Source organism: Pholis gunnellus (assembly GCF_910591455.1).
Source record: "Pholis gunnellus genome assembly, chromosome: 8".
Lineage (NCBI taxonomy): Eukaryota > Metazoa > Chordata > Actinopteri > Perciformes > Pholidae > Pholis > Pholis gunnellus.
The window spans coordinates 11,899,109-11,920,537 of NC_136534.1; the positions used below are offsets into that span (position 1 = coordinate 11,899,109).

The window sequence follows — 21,429 nt, forward strand, 5'->3', positions numbered from 1 at the left end:
AGCCTGTCCGATTAGGGCCCATCACACAGCCCATTGGAGCTGGCAGATGCTTAGATAGACTTTTATGGATTGCTCAATGCCGTGTCGTAATGAAGCAGGCAGCACTGACCCATCCTGAACCAGGCTAAAAAGCTCCAGGGATGGGCCCCGTTGGGAGCCAGTAATGCCCGATGCGTCCCACGGCAGTATTAATCACACTGAAAAATAAATGTGTGTCAGGGCGAGGGAAGGAAAAGAGGAGAAAAATGAAATAAGTACGTCGTTTATCCCAATCAAGGTCGTGAATATGTGGTCGAGGGAGATTCCCTGACCAGAATGAGGCCCTAAAAGAAAATCACGGTCCATTTAGAAAGAATGGATTGTGCAATCTGTGAAAACTCATAATGTTTATGAAATGCGATATTCATCAAGAATTCCCCATCTGCGTATGACTGTAAAAATAAAAAGAACAATGAGCAGAGTAAATACACAAACGCCTTAGCGTTAAATACAGGTCTGTTGTACATTTAAAAAAAATGACTCCCCAAGATTGATATAGTTGGGAAAACAGTTTAATATTTTCTCCTTTGAATAATGGATATCATACCCCGCCAGTATATACCAGCGCGTTTTATTTTATTTACATTCAAAGATATAAATTAGTAAAAGTACTCCTTATAACAAGATTGTGTAGCTTCTTCCCAAATGCGTCTCAAATAAAAACCGTCCATAATATATATGTTTATATATTTACAAACAAACAGACGATGTCAGCTTTCCATTTTTGCAATACAACTTGCATAAATTATAGGCATCATGTCGCCATCACTTAAAAAAATAAATATCAAATGTAGGCTTTTCCACTTTGAAGTCCTCAAGTTCACTTCAGTCCCGTTCGCTTTGCGTCCCAAGACTCCTCCTTTTACAAATATGGTTTCACAGAAAGGCCAAATTATGTTTTCCACACGTGAATATGTATTAAAATAATATACCGTGGCAAACTATAGGAACCTGAGCAATAACATGTAAATCACATAACAGGAGATGTTTTTCAAACCAGCATATGTCAAGAGTATCCACAATGCGTCAAAAAAACAAGCAATGAAATAATACATCAATAATCTCACAAAGGTGATGTAGAGAGTGTCTCAGCCTCTGTGGAGCTGAGGAGGTGGTAGCAGCTTTCAATTCGACTCAATGGTGGCACTAGATCCGGTATGAAGTAGAGGTTATGGGGGTTAAAACATGGGGCCAAAAGGTGGTGTCTTTACTCGCTTTATAGTCAAAGCAATTGTGACACCTACCTGCAGACCATGGAAATAAAAAAATCCCACACGATCGACTCCCTCCACAACCTCAGGAAACACAAAGTTCTCTCAGGCTGGCTCTACCAAAAACATATCGATACTGCAAGTGCTTATTAAAATCCCCACTGCCTAATTACCGGCAAAAAAAACTAAACAAAACAGAAAAAACACAATAACCCAAGCGACATTAGCATCTGTAAAGTTCCCCAGTGAATGCACAGAGCAAACTGTGATTTGTTTGCTTTGGGCTGACCCTGTGTAATTATAATTATCCAACTGAAAGATAAAGTTTGGGGCCTGCTGTGCGGGCGCGCGCGCGAACACACACACACACACACACACACACACATCAGAGGAAACGTTCAAAAATACGATTCCTGGTCAAAGGTATGGCAACATTTCTCCACTTATTGGATTCACAAACTGCCACTGTGTGTGCACGCGCGTGTGTGCGTCAGTGTGTGTGGTTAGGTTGATTTGAGGCCTGTCTTCCATGGTGTATGTTAATGTCTTTATCTGCAAGTGTAGCCTACTGCACATGTGTTTGCAGTATAGGCCTACACTTTTCTTATAACATATGGCTAGTGCTTTCTAATGCAATGCCTAATGATTTAATGACAGACCAAAATACATGTAGCTGCTATTAAATATATATAAATTATAATAAATTGATTATTCCAGAAAATGCACTGCGCTGACAACGAATTATAGGCATACATGTTCGTTTGCTTTGACGGTGCTGTAAAATATAAATTACAATAAGTAACATAGTCACATATTCACTCCTAAAATCGTAGTCATTTTAAAACAAGTGATAATCCGCAAATAGTGGAAGATTATCCCACCTCTGTCTCATGCAAGCTCGCTTGAAAGAAGTGTTAATTTTGCATCCCATGGCATGACTACTAAGACACATGAAAGTGACAAAAAGAAAACCCAGTTGATTTGCATTGCAAACAAGTGACTCGTTTTACTTTTGCATTTAAGAAAAAATGCAATCTCAAGATTCAACACCAGATTAAATTAATTTTCAAAATGCTTATCATTTTGTTCAGCGCGTCATATTATTACGTACCTTTCTTTGCTTCTAAATTTGAGGGTCTGAAATGCGGCTGCTGCTCGACAACAACAATGTGGTTTGGGTTAATTTTAACGAGGGGAGAGTCTGGCCTGTGTTTGGGGTTTGTGCTCGCCTCCAGAGCCTGGTGAGAGGAGCTCAGACCCTCGTTTGCAGCAGCAGCAGCGGCGGCGGCGGCGGCGGCAGCAGCCAGACTCACTCCTGATGAATTAGTATACCGCAGGATCCCTTGGCCCTGCAGGGGGCTGAAGTTGCCATAGTTTGTGTAATTGCTATAAAAGGGAGAAGTGTAATAAATAGGTCTTCCCAGGATGGAGGGGGCCGGGTAGAGGGAGGGGGAACTGGCAGCCGGGGAGGTGGTGGAAGACGTAGGGGGGGTAAGGAGGCCACCGCTGGAGGAGGGGCAATTTGGTGGCCCATTCTGCCCCAGTTGCTGATGATGCTGCTTTTGGTCCGAGGTAGCAATTTCCGCCAGAGACCACAATTTGGGCTTGACCGTAGGGTTCTGAGGTGAGGGTCTGCTATCAAGGCAGGAAGACGATTTATTGGTATTAATGTTGTTATTGATGAGGCTTCGGGCCAAATCCTCGCGCTGGCTGTGGAGATGGTGGAGTTGTTGGAGGTGGTGGTGGTGGTGGTGGTGATGACCGAGAAGCGGAGCTTCTACTCCCGTCAGAGGCGACGATGTGACGGACACGGGTGAGAGCTGAGCTCGCGCTTCATGGTTCTGGTCGCCGTCCTCGTCGCCGGCCCGGTCAGAGCCCAGCTCCCCCACGCGACAGCTGACCTTCTCCCCGTCAGACTCTGCCGAGCAGGAGTGGTCCGTCAGAGTGTCGACGTGCAAACTGATACCTGAGACAGGAGGAGAAAAATAATAATAATGATTGGAATATGTAAATAATTAGATAAAGATATACAATCCAAGGATATATATGAGAAAATATATACCCTATTCAATAATAATAAGCCAAATTCGAAAAAACAAATAGAGAAGCTGAGAAATTCAACTAAATATATATAAATATCCCAAAACCTATTTTGTTGTAGATTTGCCCATGTTCCTTGTCCATGTGTAATCAAAGCAATCAATAATGTTTTCCAATCAACCAGGGTACGATATTATTAGTCATATCAGTTTAAATAGTAGGCTACGATTAAAAGCAGTTCATATGATGCCAATAATTATTTCCTTATTTTAGGTAATTATACAAAAATGTCACCAGGTTAATAACATTAACATTAAGGCCACTCATGGGGATTGTTATGTGTACGTTTCCAATGACCTGCCATTAATCATGTTAAAGAAAATAAAACATTCACCTTGACTTCAGTCATTTAGTCTTAGAACCTTGTTCACATTAAAATATATATATATTTATAAATCAACACGGGTACTAAAACAATACATGAAACCAGATCTTAGATAAAAATATATATTCAAACCAGATTATTTGTATGGTTTTTTTATGAATTGATAATTACATATTCTTATTTTAGTTTTATTTGTATCAGTGTTCTTGCACTAAGCAACTTAAGCAGTAGATAAGAGGGGCATCCATCCCTTCCCTCCCTTTGAGACCCATCGTACCCCGAATTGTTAAATGGATCATTGGCTCGGTCGCCAGATTATACCCCACCTTCATCCTCCGCTGAAGCCTCGCTGTTCTCCAGGTTTTTTTCAGAGCGCTCCACTTCTTTCCTGTCTCCGTCCCCTTCCTCCTCGTCCTCATCTTCGCTCTTATTCCTCGGCGCCCATGTCATCTTGTTCTCCTTCTTGAGCCTCCGCCTAGCGTTGGCGAACCATGTGGAGACCTGCGTCAGGGTCATCTTTGTGATGATGGCCAGCATGATCTTCTCCCCTTTCGTTGGGTACGGGTTCTTCCTGTGTTCCTGCAGCCAAGCTTTTAGGGTGGACGTGGCGTCCCTGGTGGCGTTTTTGCGGTATGCCGGATCGTTGAGTTGGTAGGGGTACCCTGGACTCCCGTATGGGTGGTAACTTAATGCCCCGGCCATGCCTGACGTTTGCGCGTCATACGGAGAGCTCTGGGGGAAAGTTGAAAAAGTCATCATGTGTTTTCCAGCGTTGTTTAAAATGATATTCTATTTTAAATGTGTCATGAATGTGGCTTATGACTAACAAAACAACCCTACATAATTTAAAATAATTTAAAAACACGGAGCAATACATTCAAAATAAATGAACAGTCATTTGTTTATTAGAACCTGTCGGAACAGGTTAGACGGGCTGGAGAGTATAGTGTAAATGCACCGGCAGATCTTATCCTGTATTAGTATAAATCATCTGGGCTTCATAATGACGAGCAGTGTATTGTTAAAAATAAGCAAGCAATCAATATTTAATGTTGTGCTTTGACATTGTATCAAAGCTACTGGTTAAGTAAAAAAAAATACTAAAATCCAAGCAAGAGTAGTAAACACACCGTGCGTAAAAGCAGGCCGCAGAGAAGCACAAACTAATAGTTAACTAATGGTTAAGATCATTATCAGATTAACTAACAACAGGGCTCCTGTTAATATAGCCGTTAAGATAATAAAAAGGAAATTCCAATTGTCTTTAATCGCCTATTAACTTCATCATTTTCTGCAGTGGCTGCTTTTTGTTTGGTGGCAGCCCCGATGTGTTAACATATCTTCTCTTTGCAGCATTACAAATCCCATTAGCAAATCACTTGCTATGCACCTTTCATAAAACGCTTGAAGTGCCCTGTGACATTAGCATTGCACGTCTTGCTTTTCATGTTAAAATTCCGTTTATTCAACTCAGAATAAAGTCAGCGACTTCATCCATTGGTGATTTTAATGACTGCTGTGGAAGGAAGAGTAATAGCTTGTGTCATATTAATTTCCAATGGCACACAAATTAACTGCTTAGAGGCTAAAGGCTCAAATAAAAATCTAAGTTGGTGTTCGGTTTTACATAATTAGCTGCGCAGTGAGTGTTTAGCGTTGGTCAAGCCATTACAATTTGCAGCTCATGCTTAAAAATCCTACTTAAGCCAAAGAGGTTTAAAGTAAGAAACCGACGAGTAGGCCATTACATTTACAAATATAGCAACCGTGCACCCAATAAAAGTTCCGCATGTACTTACTGATGATTGAATCATAACAAAAACATTGCAAAGCTGTACGAATTGAATCACCCTTGAAAGACAGCGACAGGCAGCTAAACTAAAAGACAGCTCCAGACTTAAACTCGCCGACAATTTCTCCGTGTTTTGAGCCTAATCATACAGAATCGTACATAAATGTATTTTACCATGTAGGATGGGAATCCCGTAGTTGGATCCGTGGAGTATGACAGCGGACTGGAGAAGCCTGCACCAGCCGAGGCGGAGAAAGCAGCCGATCCAGGGTAAGGACTGAAGGCTGAGCCGGAGGACGACCTCGCCAAGTCTTCACTTCGCGGGGCAGCCAGAGCCGAGGCCCCGTAAGCCGGACACGAGTAAAGAGCCAGCGAGCCCGGGGGCTGGTAGAGGTAACCCTGAGGATAGGACATTGGTGAGCGCGGGATAGGTCGCCGATTCCGAAACGGGAGGAAAAAACGCGCAGGGCGGCGATCAACAGCAGCCAAAATAATAAACAATCAACTCAATAAGCAGCCATGCAAACAGTCATCAGACAATGGAAACAAAAAGTCCTCCCTCCACAGCCCCCTTACTGGGAAAAAAAACCCCGAAAGATCTGTTAAAGTGCCCACATAGAGGCAATGTGGCATGCGTCTTGATCCCCTAGCGTCCGATGTTTTTAGTACGCAGCACTATGAAGTGAGGAGTTAGGAGGGAAGGAGCCAGTGGAGTTTCAGACACACAGAGCATTGGGGGAAACTGGACCTGTCACTCCGGCTCATCTGAATATCCCATCCCCGCCCCCTTTCTGCCATATAGATATGGAGCTTCGGAACAAAACCAAGACTCCACACTGCAAAAAGTAAGGACCAGCCATCTAACGAGAGTCGTTTAGTTTAACGTGATTTTAAGACCAATTTCTCTGAAGAAAATCAAACAAAAGTAGGCCTACCAACTGGATGAGATAATAATGCTACTGTTGCACATGCACATTCGTTTGTTCAAAATGTTTTTGTTGGAAATTCACCGCACAGATGATCTGTATCAGAATTTCGAATGCTTTCTCTTCAATTCCATAATGGCAATTCAAATCCAAAACAGTGCATTGCTTGTTATATTTGCAGCACCAGTCTGACAGGGAGAGAAAGAGAAGAACACAATTAGTTCGGCTGTTTTAATCATCATTTTTGTGCCGTTGGGTTATCAATTTTGTTTGTTTTACGGTCGGGTTGAGTGTGGCACACAGCGTCTGTGTGATCAAAACTGCCACACCTGTGCACACACAACTGTTACTGCGTTACAACTGTGCAAGAGAGAGAGAGAGAGAGAGAGAGAGAGAGAGAGAGAGAGAGAGAGAGAGAGAGAGAGAGAGAGACATGACCAGTGCTCTCCGCTTGCAGCTGGCTATTTCGTAAATCCAACGATCAGACGCGGACACATCCATGTATGCGAGCACCGGTACGTGTGCGCGCTCGTCAGGAAGTGCGCGGTCTGGTCTGCGGGAGGCGTACCCGGCTCCTTAATTTCTACCACTTAGCACACCTCAAATACACTCATCCCTTATTATAACAATCACATTCATCAGGAATAATGAAGCTGATGGTGGTGATTGTTGTTGTATGAGGGACATCCTCTCCTCTAGTCTATACAGACACCAAGTAACAATGTGCGCAATTGTATTAGACAAGTTTGACAGCTTTTGCTCATGCACTCAGTGTGTTTGGGCACTCACTTGTCTACACCGTTGTGTGTCTTTGAACGCACTTTTGGACTGCATGCTAAACAGGGCATAGCCTTGTCCTTTATTACTGTGATTACAGGCTTAATGACCTCTGTTGGAGACAAGCGATACAGCACAGCATGGTGGAAACCTGAAACTGTGACAGCGGTTTTGGAACGAGCAGTCAAGGTGGCAACTACTGGGAAGATGAGTGGCCTAGCAGTCTTCCTCATCAGTATTCATCGGAATGAATGTGTTCATCTATCAGGTGCTTGTTCCTCTACTGCAGTGTGGTCTGACAGTGTTGTAAACAGCAACAGCACAATTTAAATAGGTGCAATACAGCTCGCCTGTTAGCAGGACTGACTCATTTATTTATTACACCTAAATATACATATATACACATGTGTTGTAACACAAAAATTAGCCCAAAAAGTAATCTTAATATATTTTAGTTTTGATTCATAATACACAATATCCCATAATGTCCTGTTTTCAAATACTAACATAATTGCAGACATACCGATGCAATTTTTCCATTTAGACTATTGAAAGGAGAAAGGTGACATGGCAGTGTTATGACTATTACATGATGTTTAATAGCACTTGTTGTTATCACAACATAATGAATGTGTGTATTAAGTGTAGACCATGTCAGGAATTGCAGTATGTTGTAAGTACACACCTAAGCACCCATGAGTGAAATAAACCATATTTTAAAAAATCTGTTCATACTGGGGTTTTTTTTCAATCCAACTGCTATCTTTATTTTGCAAATAAATATTTAACAGACACATTATATCAACCATAAAAGTACTTTTTCTGAGACTAGTGTCAAATACATAAGTCTAACAATCACATCAGTTGTAGTACATATGATACGATTGTTCCTGAGATTAACGTTAAAGGAAATGAACTTGCTTTTTTGGTCACAGCAATGTTTATATACAAGAGCAAATTCATTTCTAATTTCTGATTGCATTTTTGGAAGCTTAGCATAGTTAACACTTTGCATTTGAAGCTGTGGTACTGGTGTATCCATATTCCCGAACTGGACAGTGTACTCAAGTCAGTTTAGTACCTAGTGAACACCATCATCATAAGGATGAAGCAGTATATTGTCAGTTAGCCTTCAATATGCAGGGCTATGTGAATGATCATTCACTGCAGTGTAAACAGCCTAAGTAAGTTTTACATGTTTTTGGAGACACTGATCATATATTGTACCCTCTATTATTTTTAATAGTCTGCCTTCTATTCAGGAAATGGTTTGTATTTTCAGGAAGATATAGATGGTTTCATTGTTTCAGGCAGGACTAATCAATCCCAGAAGAGTAAAATTAGAGCGCTCCTAACATAGACTGGGTCAAGATGTGGCTGACTGGGAGTACTGTTTGGCCCACACCAGGGGGCACTGTCTCCTCTACACACGGACCATAGGCTAGACATTAGTGCTGTACCATCACGGTGAGTGTGTGTGTGGGTGTAGGTGTGTGGTGTGTGTGTGTGTGTGTGTGTGTGTGTGTGCGTGTGTATGCACATATACCTTTTTTCTCACTTGCCTGTGTGTAAGTTTATATAATGGTACGTGTATATGAGTGTGCATGTAAATTTCTATGTGCACATATGCATTTTGTCAGTGTGAAAGTGCACCTGTCGGTCTGTTAAGGTGTATGACTGTGGTGTGTGTGTGTGTGTGTGTGTGTGTGTGTGTGTGTGTGTGTGTGTGTGTGTGTGTGTGTGTGTGTGTGTGTTGAACTCCGCAGTAGTGCATTCCAGGTCTCAGTTTCAGACAGACTGGAGCTCCTACGATATTTTAGTCCCAGGCTGATGGAGATATAGGAGATATAGGAGATGGGAGGGATAGGCGATTGACAGACAGGCAGGCAGAAAGACAAGGCAGACAGAGAGACAGACAGATAAAGACAGTATCGAGAGTATAGAGACAGTAAGGCAAGCAGATGAAGCAAGACAGAAAAGCATCAGGTCAGACAGACAGAGAGGAAGACAAGTAAGAAGATGTAGGGTCATACAGATACCCCGTCCTGCATGACCTTATCGCCACTTCAGACTAATACAAAGGATCTGTGGTGACTCTCAACACTGTGTGTGAATACGGTATGACACTTTTGTTGATGATGTTGAGGTGAGTGGTAATAAGTTATTAACATGGATGAAAAATAAAGTTTGTGCTTGTTTTACTGACGTAATATTCAAAATTAGCTTGAATGTCTATAGGAGGAACTGCATTTTTACTTTAATAAGTATACGTTAATAAAAGTGCAATATTAAAAGACCAACAGGTTTTGCCATTCATTTTGTTTTTAATGTCACAGTTAAAAGAAGTTTCCTCAAATTATTTAGCTTTAAATATTTGCAAAAAGGAAAATAAATCAGACACACCTGTAATTAATTGATCTCATACTATGAATACATATGAATATTAATGGATAAATAACTTTTTCTACCTCTGCTCACTCCATATAACTCCATATCAGTCGTTTTATGAAAAATGTCACCCTTCATGAATGAAGGAAACAGATATTGATTTCTCATTTATTTTTTTCCCAACAGAATTTACCACTGAATAATATCAAACTGGCAGAGTTGCTTGTATTGGATTGGCTGATGATTGCTAACTGCTGACCCTTTAAGGTAGAGTAAATTGCCAGAAGTTGAATTGAATAGCCAAAGGATATAGCTTTGATGTCATGCCCTTTGTTTATTACACATATGACTAAATAAATATTGATTTCACATTTTTCATACACGTTTGAGGTTTGAAGCTCTGCAGTGCAGCTGTTGTGGCCCTTTTGCCTTCCATCAACTTACAAGACTTGCATTGGTTTGTGTTTTAACTATGTGGGTGCATTTGGGGGCAATATGGGGTGGAGCTGGATAAAAGTGTAAATGCATGTGTGTGTGTGTGTGTGTGTGTCTCTAACACTCTAGCTACACACAGCTGTAGGTGCATGACTAACAGATAAATGGACTAGTTATGTAGCCATATTGAGCTGGTCTGGAATCAATATGGTCAGGAATATGGCAGTATGATTAAAGCCTGACGGAGCCGGACTATTGTTCACAGTGACCATTGCCTCCACGCTGTTGACACTTATTAGAACAGTGCATTGAGTTTTCCCACCTTTTAGTCTTAACTTTGAACTCATCCTATGGTTTCATATTGATTGAGGTTTATTCATCTTAGATGGACAAAGTCCCAATTTTGCATCAGTCGAGAAGAACACATTATTCTCCACATGACTATTTACTCTCTTGATTTTGAAACACCCAAAAAAGCTCAAAATCCTCTGTGGGTTGGTGAAGGAATGTTCAGTATCCCAAACTTGCACAAAGTGTTGTGTTTGTGCGGGGGCGTGAAGATGGAATAAGAAAAACTGCATTGTGATCTTCAATTGTGTAACTAAGTCAGCTAGGCAGACTTATTGTCAGCTTCATATGTTCAAAACAACTGAAATATGTAAACAAAAAAGTCAATGTTTTATGTCTTTGCATGTCCATTATGTCTTTGCATGTCACATTTGCTGCATTTTGATACAAAGCACTACTACAATTCAACCCATCCCCCATTCGGGTTTGTCGCTGAAATGTCTTTGGTCTTTTTTTTTTGTACAATGGGGGAGGGTCAGTAGGGGAGGGGGCAGCTGGGGGAGGTAAGGGGTTGGGTGGCAGACTGGCGACAGGCCGTCATCTTTCTCCCCGCCTGGCATCTGCCCACTGCTGCCAACCCTCTTCTAATCAGCAGCCGTCCATGTGCTTGGCAGCAGAGGGGGTTTCAAATCAGCTTCTCGCCCCGAGTTAAAAACCCTAAGCCCTATCACTTTGTAAACGGGTACCTTTAGGGCGACTGATGCAGGGACGCCTCTGATGTGCTGAAGTGGAGAACATCGGTTGCCTCGTTGCCTTGAATATGTGATGCTGCTAGCACTGTTGCTGTTGTACTTGTTTATCATAGTTTTTGTGTAACCAAAATCACAAGGCAGCTCTGTCCTTAGATGTGATTTGTTTAACATGCTGCTAACTGACATGGATGTTGAGGAAAACAGTTCTCGGGGAGGGAAGTGAAGCAGTAAACCGATGGGCTTGAAGTGTAATTCCTCTTGAAAAAAGCAGGAAAACAAGAACCACACTTGTAAGTGAAACTCAAGTCTTTAAGTTGCTTTGTTCTGACATGTTGTCTGAATTGGTAAGACAAGGAGAACGGTGTGCCTGCTTCCCAGCTCATGGTTGGAAAACGTCTTTGTCAAGTGCTGTCTTGAAAACTATAAACATTACAGTTTTTTTTTTTTTAACAAAGTACACACTATGTGTCATGAAGGGTTACATTGAGTTCAAAGATAAGGACGGCAGGACTATTAGCCTAAAAAAACTATGATTACTATTATAATTCTATTCTTGAGAACAAATCATTTGGTGTGTAGCATACAGCTACAGGGCTCATTCATCTACAGGGTGGAGGGTGGGGGGATTTAGGTGGGATGGCTGTTGGCTTCAGAAGTAACAAGCACAAATAATGGGCTATGTGGAAGGGGAAGAAGAAGAGAAAAAAAAATCCACAAATTATAGGAATTATGTGCAGCATGGGTTTCAAACACACACACATCCAGACAGGCTGATTGATGAACCAAACGAGTCACCGAAAATCAAAGGGGGGAAATAAAGGGAGACACAAAGGGGGAACAATTTGAAATGGACTAACCCTCTCCGGTGGCTCTGTAGCCAAGGGTCGGGCAGATAGGGTTGCCTAGAAAGAGTCTGCTGACAGCCAGTGTCACTGGGCTTTGTAATCATTGTGCTGGACCTGATAGGGTTACTAGCGGCTAATCCAGGCTGACCTTGGTTAGGTGCCCTGAATGAGGACGGCTTTGTACAGTTGGGACAAGCTAACAGTATGACGGTGATGCTGACATATAATGTCTGCATGGGGACTTGCCACCACAGCTCTTTTGTTGTGCTATCGAGTTGCCTCGAGTCCAAGCCACAAAAAAAAAGAAAATAATGTTTTTCTCTTTCTCTGCGAGTGGAAGAAAGGTGGCATTTAAATTGTCACTGGGAGAAGGTACGGTTGTATCTCGGGGTTCAAGAGGTCAGCTCTTGTGTTGGATGGTGTTCGAGTGACTTCAAAACAAATCCTATCGTGATGAAATTTCATGTTGTTGTCACGTAATGGCCCGTGTGTCTGTGTCTTCACAAGATGCGATAGAAATGCCACCACAAATCTACAGCATGTTCTTACAAAGAATATCTCTGGACAAGGCCAAACTGATACGGCAGCCTTTTTTTCCTCCAACATGAAAGCAGCAGGCATTTCGACATTTTTTTTCAATTTAACAATGAGCAAGAATGAGGAGAAAAAAATACTTTACGTGACTGTAGCAACAATGCACTAAATAATAGCAAATAATAATAATAAAAGAAAAACTTTTTGTTTATTAGGGGGATAAGACACGTCATTGAGTATCAGCAATTTTATATAGAGTAAAAATGCACAAAATCTACACCACATAAAACACTTGTGCCCTCTGTTTTAAATGGTCACGCATCGTCTAATACAAAAGGTGACACAATTAACCAGGAAATTCAATTAATTAATGCTTTTTCAGAAGCAAGAATGGGAGACAGGGAGAAAGCTGAATTTAATGTTACATTATACATATAAGACACACTCGCCAGCTTACCTTTGACATCCACATATACACTTCATCCCAACAACATCCACACACACACACACACACACACACACACACACACACACACACACACACCTTCAGGCTCCAACCGGTGTGAAGGTAGTAGAGAGAAGGCATCCTTGCCTTTCTTCCTGCCAGGGAGAGCTGTAAACGGGAATGGGATTCCCATCCCCTGGAGCCTGCTACTAATCCACAACAGGCCCACTGCTGGATTACTGGGGACATCAGCTGACATGCCAGCAAGAGCACACGCATGTACGTGCACACACACACACACACACACACGTGTACACTCACCTACGCACACACATCAGTGCGTGCACACACGTATGCCAGCCTCGTAAAATGTGCAACATACACTCACGTGCATGCACATCACTGGTCAGGCGTATGGATGGAAGCGCACACACACATACCAAATACATACACAAAAACAGAAAAATCACACACATAATCAAGACCTGGAATGCAGCTCATGGCTTTAATACATTGGCAGGACAATATAGAGATTGCCATATTTCTACAGTCAGGAGTTGGCAGTAACGGCTAAGTCCGTCCTCTATTGTCCCTGCTGGTCTGGATGCATGTTGATGTATACGCTTTTTGGAGTCCCTCGCCATGCAATTATACACATCAATCTTGCATTATTTATCGTTACGTGCTTTGTGGTTACTCTGATTATACGCAGAACATTACACTTTTGTTTCGGAAACTGCAATTTTTCAGATATGTCTTCTCTGTCTCCTGTCCCCACAACCAGGAAGAACATTTTAAAATGTCAATACAATTACTTCTGGCAATCAAAATTAGAATCAAGTGCGGTCAAGTATGTTCACACAGATAATTTCACGTTGGTTGTTGTAGCTCTCAGTGCTTTAACAATTATACAGAAAGATAACAGTTGCAAAACAAATGCATTATGATTTATCATGAATATTTGTTCCTTTTCAATTTGATCAATATCATTTGTACTTTTATTGGACTTTTGTATCCCTAGAAATGAAATGCTTTGGATCGTTGCCAGAACAAATAATACAGTTCCCTTTGCATTGTATGTAAATGCGAGTTGATTTAATGTGGAATATTTTCTACCTTGATATAACATGTGCTGATGAGAAGTTGCCGAACATTTACATGCCACTGTATGTTGTGTGAAAAACAAAAGCAAGCATTGTGGAAGGATAATATGATTTTAACAGCCCAGATCAAATCAGATCAACCAAAATCAGCCAAATGCTCTTAAAATGTTCAACCTTTGTATATTGTTATTTTTATATAATATGTATCACGCCAATGGAAAAGTTATTAATAATTGTTCATGTGGAGGTTTATTTTGACTATGTTTCAAACAATAAAAGAGCACAAATAACTGCCAGACAATTATTTGTGATATCAAATGCAGCAGCAAGTCAGGATACACAATGTGCTGATTGCTAGAAACTATCAGCTCCAACACACAAATCAGCTTTAACACATTTGAAATGCAGTCAGGTAAATCTCAGCCCATGATTAGGTCAAGCGTGGTGGCGGTATTTGTGGTAAACACTGTTCCGCTCTGGGGGCTAAACGTTTGTGTCAGTAAAGAATAATTACACCCTTCCACGTTGTATCTATCGTGTTAATCTCGGTCCACAGCAGCCACTTTATTCTCTCGTTTGTTTAATAGCTCACTAGCAGCTTTATTGTTTCAAAGTGCTCGATAGCAAACCTGTAAATTCTCTGTTCAACATTTGCCCCCGTGGCGTTGTGGTTCACTGGTGCTGAATGTTGAAATAAAGTAAACAGTCATTGATCTGCAATCAAAGATCCAGGACAGGAGGTCATTTACATGTGGAGAAGAAAACCATTAGGAACTGTCCTGCAAGGCATGTGTGGCGTTAAATTCATTTAGCAGTGGTTCACTGGAACTATTGACAAACCAACACTAGGTATAGGTAGAAAAAAAAGATATTACTAAGCTATTGTAAAATATTGTGTGTAGTAGTGGTAGATTCTGTATGTTGCTAATTAGAAATGGATGTGCATTTGTGCCGTACAAAACAAAGCCAAGTGAACTATCAAGGGACCAACGGAGAGAGACAGGTTCTATACTGTGGGAAAGGAATCAGATCGGAGGCAAATGGCTCTTGAAAATTAAGCACAACCACTTATTGGCAGTTGGTCAAGTTTACAACTGTCCCAGGAGTCCTGAGTGCTTATGCAATGTGTTGCAGCTTCTGTTAAAATTTGATGATTAAATGGGCAAATACTTCCTAGATTTGTAGACTGAGTGCGGGGCCTGTTTATTTTATTTATTCATAGCATGAATATGAATAATTTACTGGTCAGCAGTTTTTGTCAGAGGAGAATCATTATTGTATGTGGCAGGCTGAATGTTTGTGATTTTTCTTGTGCATTTGGCACTTTCCCACTGTATTGACAGTTGCCAGCTTCTGTCTGGATCATCTCTCTCTCCTTGCTCAGAAAGCAGTCGGTCACCGCTGAAGCTGGTTTAACAGGTTGTCGTAAAGGTAATCTCCCTTGTCTGATAATCTTATTGTTTTCGACATCCTTTGAGGGATTTTATTATGTGTTTTAACAGTAGTGCCATCAGGTTTCTTTACTGGCAAAATGTTAGCTTGATAATGCATTTCATCTTAGAGAAGTACACTACATAATGAATAAAGATATAGAACACACAATTTCATATACTTAACTGTCCTACCTCATATGACCAAACAAGAATGTCTTGCCAAGAAGAATGACATCATCAGTTAACAAGTCAACATTGCCCTAAAACCAATGTTAATTTATCGTTTCCAACTGGCAGTCAACTTTGATTTTTTGTATTACACATGACTCCAATTTTTCCATAACCTTAACCAAAGGTTTATAGTTGTAACCATGATGACAAAGGTCCCCTAACCTAAAGTAAGTACTTGCCTTTACCATAAAAATGTACTTATCTTATGCCAAATCATGATCGTTCCCTACCGCTGACCAAGGTGATTTGGTTCCCAAACCTAACCAAACCTTAAGCATCAAAACATACAACTGATTCATTTTTCAGCGGTTATTTATAATGTTGTTGGACAGTCAAATGGCGACGTCCTGTCAAGAAGGGTTTTATATTTTAAATTTGTGAAAACGGATTGTCAGACAGCCAGTCAGAAAGATGGTTTCCTTCGCCCTCTCCTCCTCAGTACTACAAGTGTCTACTCCCCTACACTCAGTCAAGGTCAATTGAGTTCTCCAGTCTGTTATCAGTGTGGTTTTTGATGGAATAGTGCAGATAACAGAGTACTCAGAAAAAGATGGAAGGAAACAGGAGATCAAGAACTGCAGCTTCTCAAATAATTATTGCACCTTCTCCACATAGCAACAGATTTATTTCTAACCTTTAACATGCCATATAGCTTTCAACACACTCAGCTGCACTCAAAGCGGTTGGCGGTAGGGTAGATTTATTGGACTATTGCTTTGGAAATAGCTTGAAGGGTTTAACTGATTTTACAGAAAAGTAAATATGGATTTGGAATGTTTGTTGTCCTTTCCTATTTTGATTTTGCTCAGTGGATTGTGACTTCTTGACTAAGATCCAGTGTGGATAAAACAATGAAATACAAGCAAATGCTAAGTTTGAAGTCAAATCAGTGTATCTTGGACGCTGGAGCAGTTCTAGCCTCAGAGGCTCATCAGAAGTTTTGACATTGGCTAGTTCTGAAAGTATTCCTGATAGCTGTCTTCGAGATGGAATTGTTGCCAACATCACAAATGAGAAATAACTGGTGCCCAACTGGCAGGCTTTCCTAGTTGCAAGGCCTTGACTGGAGTGAACAAAGGGGTGTGGGATTACAATTCTCTTAAGTCCGAGCCACAACTCTGTATGTTTTATTGTCTGTAACAGAAGTCAGTAAGACTGTTGGATTTTCCAATAAGTGGCACATTTGTTAACATTTTTAATTTAAGCTTGGAATCGGTAACAAAGCCATTGGGGCCAATAAGGGTCACTCTAATGTGGATCTCATTGAATCTGATGTTAGCACAGCCAAGTCTATTATAATTACCAAAGCATTACCACCCCACAAAAATAAAAAGCAGATTTGTATTGTATTCTCTAGATATATTTTTGGTGTTGTTTTTTCCTTCCATTTTACAACCACCACAATACACAAACACACACACACACACACACACACACACACACACACACACACACACACACACACACACACCTACACACACTGTAATCAGGACCTGCCTCAGTCAATGGGGTCATCATTAAAAAGTACCGACAACACTTTGACGGGCCTCGATCTAACCAGGCCTTTTCCCATCAAGGCACGATTATATGACTAGCCCCGAGTTACGAGCAATAAAAGAAATGTGTCTCTTTTTTATTACATCTCCCAATCGTGAACAATGGGACGTTTGCCTTTGAGCCATTTATTCAGCTCTGATGTATGATTAGCACAGGGCAAATCAATACCATGTTGGATGATCTTAACGGAACAGTACAGTGATTTCCCCTCCGTCACAGGGCCAAGCGCTGATATTTGTCTGTCAGCAGTGACATGCTATCTCTTGCAGGGGCACTGGGGCCAAAACACAGGTATTGATCCTGTCAACATTGATGGCCTTAATGGTACGGAGGATGAAGGAAACTGCCTGCCACTGGAAATGTAATGCACTGCATGGAACAGCGCCCTGCACCAAGAGAAGGAACAAGATGTTTATCTAGTTTGTTTTATGGTGAATTATACTTCAGGTACAAAGTCAACACTGCACAAACTAAAAGTGAATATGTTCATTTATAGGATAGAAATATCCTTAAGTCAAAGGAGAAGCTTTTTTTTCCTGTCCTGACAAACATACCAAAAGTAAATGCTCTCTTTGCTCATAGTTTGTTGGACCATACATAATTGAACTAGATTTTGGTCCAGATAACCACCCGATATCCACATTTGTTTTTCATCACTAAAGAAGTTTAAAGTTAGTTCTTGTGTGTTGTTTTTTTTCCATGGTACGTCATCTGTTTTCATCCGCTGCTGCTCTCGGGAACATAAAGGTACCACCGCTTCTGAAGAATAAGAAGGCTCATGAATATGTCTCTATGGTAATGTCTGTCTTCTGGGACAAGTGTGCACAGGTTTACAGATACACATTTTGTGGTTTAAGGAGAAGGATGTAGTTCTGTGATAGTAATGTGATTTACATGCATTTTTGTACTGCAGAAGACAGTCATATATAAAGTATGAATTACACAGAAAGGATTGTCACAATCTGAGTGCGCTCATTAAATAACGCATATAAATATATATAATGAGAGTACTTACTTCTTAGGGGTCTCATTAGACTCCTGCATGAGTGTTTGTATGTTACTGTATGTTTGTTCGCAGCCTCTGGGCTGCTTTCATATGAATCTGTCAGGGAAAAGAGACTTTAAGGAGATGTAAAAAAACAAGCAACCTTTATCAGAAAGCCAGCAGCTGCACTCCAGAACCATGTTGTACTCCCACCCTGTACACACTCACCTCTCATCTTATATGTATAATTGAATAGCATGGTAAAAAAATAAAAAAATAGTCTGGCTAAGCAGTTAATCCACTAGTTTGGCAGAAGTTGCGAAAGAAATATGAAAGAAGGTTGTAATGAACACGACCTGCCTTTAGGAGCCAATGCCTTTCGTCTTGAGAAGAATGAAAACTCAACATAGGAGCCTCTGATTACTTAAAACACTTGGCTCACTGACCATTAACGATCAAGTGGGTCTGTGTATGAATGTGTGTGTGTGTGTGTGTGTGTGGAGGCGCGGCTGGAATGGTGTATAGGGCTATTGCTATGCATATGCAGTACGTGTGGACGTCTCTCAGTGCATGTGTGATGCATAAGTTGTGTGTGTAAGTGCCCTTGTGTGAGCGTGTGTCTGATGTGTGGGTATCCAGCAGTGCCCCTGGCTAAGTCTCTTCAGATCTTTTCTTGTTTATGTATTTCCCTTCCTAGACTGAGGACCCAGGAATATGCTGGGGGCTATACAGACACAGAAGAGTAGGAGGAACATTTTATTTATTTATTGTCAGGAATTATCACTCATAATAAATATAAATACAGCTAAAAAGGATGGGTTTGAGATCTAATAGTATGGAAAATGATGGAGAATTGCACCTGGAGATATAGAGGGGTTTATCTGTGATACACAGCGCAGTGTGTTTACACCATATGCACAGATGTAAATGGAGCAATATCAGGTTAAATTTAGGTAAGAACTCAAAAATAGTTATCAAATATTTTAAAAAAATGTCATGACCATAATGTCAGTGAAAAATGAGGTTTGTATCTTGTGGATTATAACGAGATTACTGCTTACTAAACTCAATGAGACATCACCAAACATCATTTGGTTTCTAAGGAAATAAAATGATTAGTCGTGATTTGTGTGCCAGTCATCATTTCAGTCTCTAAAAAGTATACGAGCTGTGCAGATAAATTCTTCAAAATCATTAGCTACAACTCCATACATAACAACATTGCATTCCTCATATTCTTGTGAGTCATCACCCAGGTCTGTTCTTCCAGCTCCTCCAGCTTTCGTGGAAAAGGCATCATTGAGGTTAAGCTACAGTACATAACACAGAGCACAATGCCATCAGATAACTTGTCAGTCACGGACAGCTGGAAAAAGGCCCATACACACAAACTCACACACTAAGATGTGCCAACACATACTCTGAGTGCTTCTGGATAGAAACAGAGAGTGACAGTGATAGAATTTACTGTGATGGTATCAGCAAAGCAGCCATCACAGCTTTGGCAGATTGGAAGGCCATCAGGACCCATCTCCCTGGCTCTGATCAGTGTTCGCATCCTGACATCAGCCCGCGATGTTAACTCCAGGCCCTGAAAAGGGGCTATGAACCATGATCAGCGATATCAAGCCACCAGAAATAGAAATCCATTTTCCTGCCTCAAGGAGAGGTGCAGGGGGTGGGGGGGGGGGGGGGGGGGGGGGGGACTCCTAGTCTGGTCTGGTCGGGTCTTAGTTGGGTGTCTTTCTCTCTCCTTCTGCTTCACCATGCTGGGCCCTTCAGCTGTTTTTCCCTCTCTTCTTGTTCTGAAGGTTAAAGGATTAGGAGCTGTGTTTTCAGACCGGATTGCTGTCCTGGCATGGATTTAGATTTTGGCCACACACACTAGAAACTAGAGCCCCAACATACGCGCAGGTGCACATATATACATGCAAACACACACACAAACACACACCGCCGCTGAGCAGGAGGTTGTGGGGATTAGCGGGAAATACCACAAGATGGTGGCCAAAGCATTTTTTTTCTTTCTTTATGGAGCTAAATAACAAAATGAGGAACAAACCAGAGGTGCTTGTACAAAGTAGTTTTTTACTCTCCCCCTCCCTCTCCGGTCTCCAATCCTCCTTCCTTCCTCTGGTCCTGTCTAAACATGCTGACCAAGTGCGTTGTGGCATTTCCAAAAGCAAAAAGCCATTAAATATAAACACGGTGTGTGTGTGTTTCTTTTTTCTGATCTTTCTGCTTTCATTTGATTCTTTTCTGGTTTGCTTCGAAAGTTATTGAGATGCCTGAAAAGCCAAGCAAAGTTGTGATGAATTATTGATCGTTGACAGCTTCATCAAAGCACCGTGTTGTACACGTACTTGGCATTTCTTAACACTGAATTTACAGGGAACCGACACTAATGCGCGCATGTCGTCCAAACGTGTTAACAAATTGGGGCAAGTTGGTGGGCCGCTTGCTTTAAAAAAAGCTGAGGTCCAGGTACTGACAGAACTGGCCTGAAAGCATCAATGAGTGCAGAGGAGAAAGTGTGTCTGTGTGTGTTTGGGTTTGCATGAGGGAACATACACCAGACTTTAAAAAATGTATGAAGAACACAGCCTCTTTCTTTCTCGACACAGAGAAAGAGAGCAAACGGTTCCCAGAATGCCAGGGGAAAACACAGTTCAAATAGTGTGAGGGCGAAGGGAGCAGATCAGAGAGAAGCTGTTTGCAGTTCAGGCCTACAAGGCAATTCTTCCCCCGACTCCCAGGTGAGAGAGCTCAAAGAGAAATAAACCTGAGGTACCAATTTGCTGAGTTTTGTTCAATAGATGGGCGAGTGCCTTGAGACTTTACCCCGAGTGCACAGGAGCCAGGGCCAGTAAACAAAATTACTTAAGGATGGTTACATATTCTCTCTGTCTTCCTTCATGCTTGAAGGAGACAAGCTCTTTGTCTTTGCTATGCCCAACTTGTGTTTCATGTGAGTAGATAGAGCACAGGCGACATGTACTCACTCTATCGTCTCAATCTAGACAACTTTTGGGCTGTTTTCCTCGTCTTTTTTACAATCTTTTTGTGTCTTTCTTTCCCCACGCACATCAAGTGGAGAGTGGAAAGCTGAATGGAAAACTTTATCAAAGCTGATTTCACTTTGGAGGGCTGTGAAACTCCAGCACATCTCAAATTCTCTATCGCTTTGCAGGTAGCATGTCTTATCAGCTGTGAGGCTTTTTTGTAGCTGTGTGTTGATTTTCATAATGGGATGCTGATTTATG

The 21,429-nt window shown here is 41.3% G+C and overlaps 1 protein-coding gene across 1 annotated transcript; it reads right to left on the reverse strand.

Annotated features, from left to right (window-relative positions):
• Nucleotides 1–547: 547 nt before the first annotated feature.
• irx2a (iroquois homeobox 2a) lies at nt 548–6,144 on the reverse strand. Its single transcript, XM_079163955.1, has 3 exons — nt 5,642–6,144; nt 4,002–4,407; nt 548–3,216 (listed from the first exon to the last, which is right to left on the reverse strand). The coding sequence occupies exons 1-3, from the start codon at nt 5,879–5,881 to the stop codon at nt 2,354–2,356; spliced, it is 1,509 nt and encodes a 502-aa protein (XP_079020081.1). The 5' UTR covers nt 5,882–6,144; the 3' UTR covers nt 548–2,353.
• Nucleotides 6,145–21,429: the final 15,285 nt, after the last annotated feature.